The sequence below is a fragment of the Mirounga angustirostris genome, unplaced genomic scaffold (assembly GCF_029215605.1).
Source record: "Mirounga angustirostris isolate CCGP_5_RB_7025 unplaced genomic scaffold, mMirAng1.0.hap1 SCAF_6, whole genome shotgun sequence".
Taxonomy (NCBI): Eukaryota; Metazoa; Chordata; class Mammalia; order Carnivora; family Phocidae; genus Mirounga; species Mirounga angustirostris.
In genome coordinates this window covers 128,200,158-128,205,392 of record NW_026991714.1, presented here as the reverse complement: position 1 = coordinate 128,205,392, position 5,235 = coordinate 128,200,158, and the positions used below count along the sequence as shown (strand labels likewise).

The following is a 5,235-nucleotide window of genomic DNA, read 5'->3' as shown; positions in this document are numbered from 1 at the left end:
GGGTGTTGTGGCCCGAGCTGGCATGTTGGGGGGACCACCCAGCCCCTGCCGGCGGCCTGGGGTAGTGGAGGCGCGTGCAGGGCGATGGGGGCCACTCGGGCCCCTGGGCAGAGTAGCATTATAATGGCGTGTTGTGTATTTTTCAATTTCCTAAAGGTAACTGTTCAGTCCTCACCTAATTTTACACAGCATGTGAGGGAGCAGAGCCTGGTGACGGATCAGCTCAGCCGCCGCCTCATCCGGACCTACCAGCTCTACAGCCGCACCAGCGGGAAGCACGTGCAGGTCCTGGCCAACAAGCGCATCAACGCCATGGCAGAAGACGGGGACCCCTTCGGTAAGGCGAGCTGCACCGGGCAGGGTGAAGGTAGACTGTAGAACATGCCCTCCTTCCCCTGGCTGGCCTGCCCTGCCCGGACCCGCCCGCCCCATCTGTGCCGGCCAGAGGCCTCTCCAGCTCAGAGGGAAGGAGTTAAGGCAAAAAAGCATCTTGGGGGTCAGCTGGAGACGAGAGGGCTAGGAAGGGGACCCCGGGGAGTACTTGGCCCACAGGTACCCCTTCCCTGCCCAGCAAATGAATGAATCCAGGAGTCTCCCTTTCCACCTCCACCATTCACACACCCCTCCCCAGGTGCAGGTGGAGACAGAGGGTTCTGCAGGAGGGGCCACAGGTTTAAGGGAAGCGCTTGAAAGAGGATATGTCACCAGGGTCCAGAAAAGGAGAGTTGGGAAAGAGAAGGGAGAAAAATCCTCACCCCACCCCCAGCCCTTCCAGCTTGTACAGGGGGTGCCACAAACCTTTAAATATTTTGATCAGAAGGGCCAACTGCACATAGGCACTGGGCTTGGGAAGGGGCCCTTTCCACTCCACTGACCCAGGAACCCAGGTGGTGGTCGGAACCGGGCTCCTGACTCCTCATGGGGTGGTGAGTCCAGGGAGCTACTGCAGGGCAGAGAGGCTGAGGACTGATTGATTTCTAAAACATTCAATATTCCTGCCTTGAAACCAGGCCAATTTCCAGAGTCCTGGACGTACCAAGAGAAAAGCAAGCCCTCTGGGCGGCTGGTGTTGTTTTTAGAGAGCGATTATTGTGAGTTTAAAAACCTTTAAATAATGACCAAGTTAAACAAGCATGAAAGGAGAGGGGAAGACTCTATTAAAATGTAATAAAAAGGTGAGGCATTTTAAGAGCTAAGAAGAAAAATGAAGAACGATATAAAACAGAAAAAGAACGAGCCTTTTTTCAGATGTGGAGTTTGAAAGGAGTTGCAAGTCTGTAAACGTTAAAAAAGAGGTTCAAGATTGTTCTCTATGAATCTCTGGAGAGACCCCCGCGTCTGGCAGAGCGATTAAAACTCTTCTTACTTTCACCTTTTTTAACATTTCCTGAATACTTTCTCCTCTTCTCGAGCCAGTTTGGGGGATCGAGTATGTCTCACTGCATTTTTTCTGCATCGACGTAGCTGACTTCCCTTCAAAGCTGGAGAAGGAGACATAATTTTCCCGGGATAAATCTGTCACTGGGGTGGAAGAATAGGTTTGAAAATGTTAAGCTTTCCAAAAGGCTGTTCGGGAAAGCCGCCGCAAACTGCGGCCCCAGCTCCTCAGCTCCATCCAGGAAGGGGAGTGGGGGCTCTCAGTGGAGAGGGTGGGGGGCAGCCTGCCCGGTGGCCGAGCTCCCCCGCTGGGCTGGCAGGGCCAGCCTGCCGTCCCTTTGTCCCTCCAAACTGGCTGCTTGCTGCCCTTCTCAGCTTCCAAGGAAAGGGAACGAATGCTTAGCTCCTCCTGGGTTTACTCCACTGGAGCAAATGGTCCAGCATCCTTGGGTTTTGGGGAGGGAAGAAGAGGCTACGCTGGCCATGGCGGAGCTCATCTTCAGACCTCAGAAGTCTGATGCCCACTTCTGTCCTTACAAGTGTAGGAAGCTTTCCAGGTTCCCTGATCCCTGCCTGCCAGGCAGGAGTGGGAGCTGGAGGGCCCACGAGCAGAGGCGTAGGGTGTGCAGCTGGGACAGTATGAGTCTGGGGGAGAATAGCAGAGAGGTCCGAGTTGCTTCCCTGCGGGTCCCAGGAAGGAAGAGAGGGATTGTTCCAGCCCCGTCTGCCCCATTTGGCCGGAATCCTCAGAGTGGGATCCTCTCGCCCCTTCTCCCGTCAGTGTCCCTCCTGGCCCTAGCAGCAGTGACTCCTTGCTCTGGAAGGCAGATCAGGAGAGGGATGAGCAGACTGGCTGGGTCCAAGAGGAGGTGGGTGGGAGGGGAGGTGACAGCTGCATTTCCCTGGCTGACTTGGAGCCAGACTGGAGAGTTGGCCATTGGGTCCCAGCTCTGTGCTTATGTGAAGGGGTGGGGGGCAGTCACAGGCTGGGCAGTGAGGGCTGCCTTGCTGACCTTGGTACCCATCCCCCCCATTAATTTTGGGGACAAAGAAGGCGCTGCCTTGTTAGTGCAGGCTGGGAGACAGCTCTGGGAGTTCCAGAACTGCTTTCTCAAGGAGGGAAAAGGAGTAGAGAGGACAGGAGACCCAGCCCCTCCTGTCCTATTCCCAACAGCTAAGTCAGCCCTCATTCCCTTCTTGGGCACAGCCTCCAAGGGAGGAATTACACAGGGACGAGACAGGGACCAGGACTTCTGTGGCAAGTTGGCTGTCTGAGGGGAGGGCACAGGGGAAGAAGGCACAGAATTCAGCTCCCTGTCTCATCAGCTTTCCAGACAGAGAGGCAAGCATGCCTGATTTTCTCCCCTCCTCACCCACAGAAAGTGTTTGGTCACCAGGGTGAGAAGCCCAGCTGTGATGGGGGTTGAGAGAGAAAAGACTATTTGAGTCATTGCTTTCTGGACACTGGGGCTGGGGACAGTGGTGACTGGGAAGCGTGGAGAAGAGCAGAAGCCTCCTGGCTGGGGTCTGAGGTTCTGGGGAAGCAGCTGGTAGTGCTCAGGCTGCGTGTGTAGGGAGAGTGGTCCGCATGCCCGTCAGAGCAGGGGTGGGGGTGGGGGGCCAAGGCTGTGAGTTAGAACCCGAGGTGTCAGAAACAGGAGAGAGTGCTTTTAGGTTTCGCCTCAGAACTCGTGTCACTGCTGCACCCCAGAAGTTTCTAGTGGTCTGTGAGGCATGTGCACATACTGCTTTGAGTTTGAAGGATTCCCAGGGATCTTCTGATGAGAGTAGAACTCTAGTCATGAAGCCTTGACGTAGAAGTCAGTACTGTCCGGTTTTAGACGAGGGTCTGTTCAGCTTGATGGCTCTAAGATTCCTCTGCAGAATCCGGTTTGTGCTTCCTGAAATCGTCCATCCCCCCGTGTACCGCCAGCTGAGGGGCCTGAGGCCCAGGAAGGGGACGTGATCCTTCCCAATGTCGCGCAGCATATCGGCAGCTGGGCTGGGGCTGGAGCCCACGTCTTGGGTTCCTGCTCTTGGAGCAGTTGCTACTGGGATGTGACAGGTCTGAGGCTCAGCTGGGGTGAAGATGTGGTACAGTGGGGGTCAGGGCGCTTCCAATAACCATCCCCCCACCTTCCCTGACAGCAAAGCTCATTGTGGAGACAGATACCTTTGGGAGCCGTGTTCGAGTCCGAGGAGCGGAGACTGGCCTCTACATCTGCATGAATAAGAAGGGGAAGCTGATCGCCAAGGTGAGGCCCCAGAAGGAATGGAGGGTCCCTGGGGCCTGGGGAGGGGGCTGGGCTGGCAGAGCTCCTCCAGGATCCCAGAGAGACACAGGGCCACCTTGGGGTTACCTAATGACTGGGTGGGGGTGGGGGAGGTGAGAGAGAAGGAAACTGCTTGAGAGATGAAAAGCTATAAAGGCCAAGGAGGAAGAAGGCAGGCTAGGGAAGGGGCTGGTGGGGGGGTTGGTAAATTCCATATATCTTTTTAACAAATCGCCAAATTGCTTTGCTATTATGTCCAATTACATGGTACCAGCATTTGGAATGTTCGGTAAGCCGCAGGCCCAGCCCCTCAGCCGAGCTCTGAAATGGCCCCATTAGTCACGGCTCTTCTCCAGCCTCGAGCTCCCTGCTTCCTGGGCTCCGCGTCTCCCCGAAGGCCTCCCCTCCCCCATGGGGTGGCTGCCCTGGGGCCCCTGGGGTCCTGAAGGGCGGGGTGGGGTGGGGGGGTGGGAGGGATGTGTGGTGCAGCTGGGGAAACGGGTGCGAGCCGCTCGGCCAGACTGGTGGGCAGGAGGCCAGGGCAGGCAGGGTCTGGGCCCCCTCTCTGGCCCTCTGTGTTGGGGCCCAGCCCCTCCGGAGACAGCCATGTGTCACTGCTGCCCGGGAGGACAGGAAGTTGCCGGGTGGGCTGCGGCTTGTGAGGGATTAGAGAGCGGGTGCCCGGGCGGGGGTGGGGCCGTCGCTCGTGCCCACCCTGCCATCTGCTGGGGCGCCCACCTGCTGTCTGGGGCCGCCTGCCCTCTGCCTCTGCTGGGGTGGGGGTGGGGGTGGGCTGGGGGTGCGGCTCGGGCCCCAGCCCAGTAACGCCCGCGTCTGGCCCCACTACCTGCAGAGCAACGGCAAGGGCAAGGACTGCGTGTTCACGGAGATCGTGCTGGAGAACAACTACACGGCCCTGCAGAACGCCAAGTACGAAGGCTGGTACATGGCCTTCACACGCAAGGGCCGGCCCCGCAAGGGCTCCAAGACGCGGCAGCACCAGCGCGAGGTCCACTTCATGAAGCGGCTGCCCCGCGGCCACCACACCACGGAGCAGAGCCTGCGCTTCGAGTTCCTCAACTACCCGCCCTTCACGCGCAGCCTGCGCGGCAGCCAGAGGACTTGGGCCCCGGAGCCCCGGTAGGCGCGGCCGCCCTCCCCGCCGCGCGGCGCCGCTGCTCGCGGGGGAGCACAGAGAAACTCCGGGAGCCGAGGTCCGCGCTGCTGAAGGCTGGGGAGGAGCCGGGGGAGCCCCGGGTTCTAGCCTTTGATAATTGTTTGCCGTTGGGTTTTTTGTTGTTGTTGTTTTGTTTTGTTTTTTTAAACAAAAGAGAGGCTCTATTTTTGTATTCCATTTGGCTGTGGCGTCTGTCTTCTTCACTTTCGGGAAGGCCGGCAGTGGCCTAGACTGGGATTCTGGCGGGGTTCCCTCCGGGTCGGGGGGCTTTTCCAGGCCAGCAGAGGTGCTCCTGAGATCCCGGCGCCTGCAGGACAAGCTGGCTGGGCAGCCGGGAGCCCACTGCCCCCCACACCCAGGCGGGGGCAGGGAGGAAAGGGTGGGGACTTAGAGCAGGTTTTTTAAGGC

At 58.5% G+C, this 5,235-nt stretch overlaps 1 protein-coding gene across 1 annotated transcript; it reads left to right on the top strand.

Moving 5' to 3' along the window:
* The first annotated feature begins 8 nt into the window (after positions 1-8).
* On the top strand, positions 9-4,982 carry FGF8 (fibroblast growth factor 8). The gene is made up of 3 exons (XM_045876286.2): positions 9-337; positions 3,526-3,632; positions 4,504-4,982. The coding sequence occupies exons 1-3, from the start codon at positions 85-87 to the stop codon at positions 4,792-4,794; spliced, it is 651 nt and encodes a 216-aa protein (XP_045732242.2). The 5' UTR covers positions 9-84; the 3' UTR covers positions 4,795-4,982.
* Positions 4,983-5,235: the final 253 nt, after the last annotated feature.

Coding starts and splice junctions, on each gene's coding strand:
- FGF8 (XM_045876286.2), top strand. CDS start 85: ATGGGGGCCACTCGGGCCCCTGGGCAGAGTAGCATTATAATGGCGTGT. Junction 338..3,525: donor AGAAGACGGGGACCCCTTCG/GTAAGGCGAGCT, acceptor CTTCCCTGACAG/CAAAGCTCATTGTGGAGACA. Junction 3,633..4,503: donor AGGGGAAGCTGATCGCCAAG/GTGAGGCCCCAG, acceptor CACTACCTGCAG/AGCAACGGCAAGGGCAAGGA.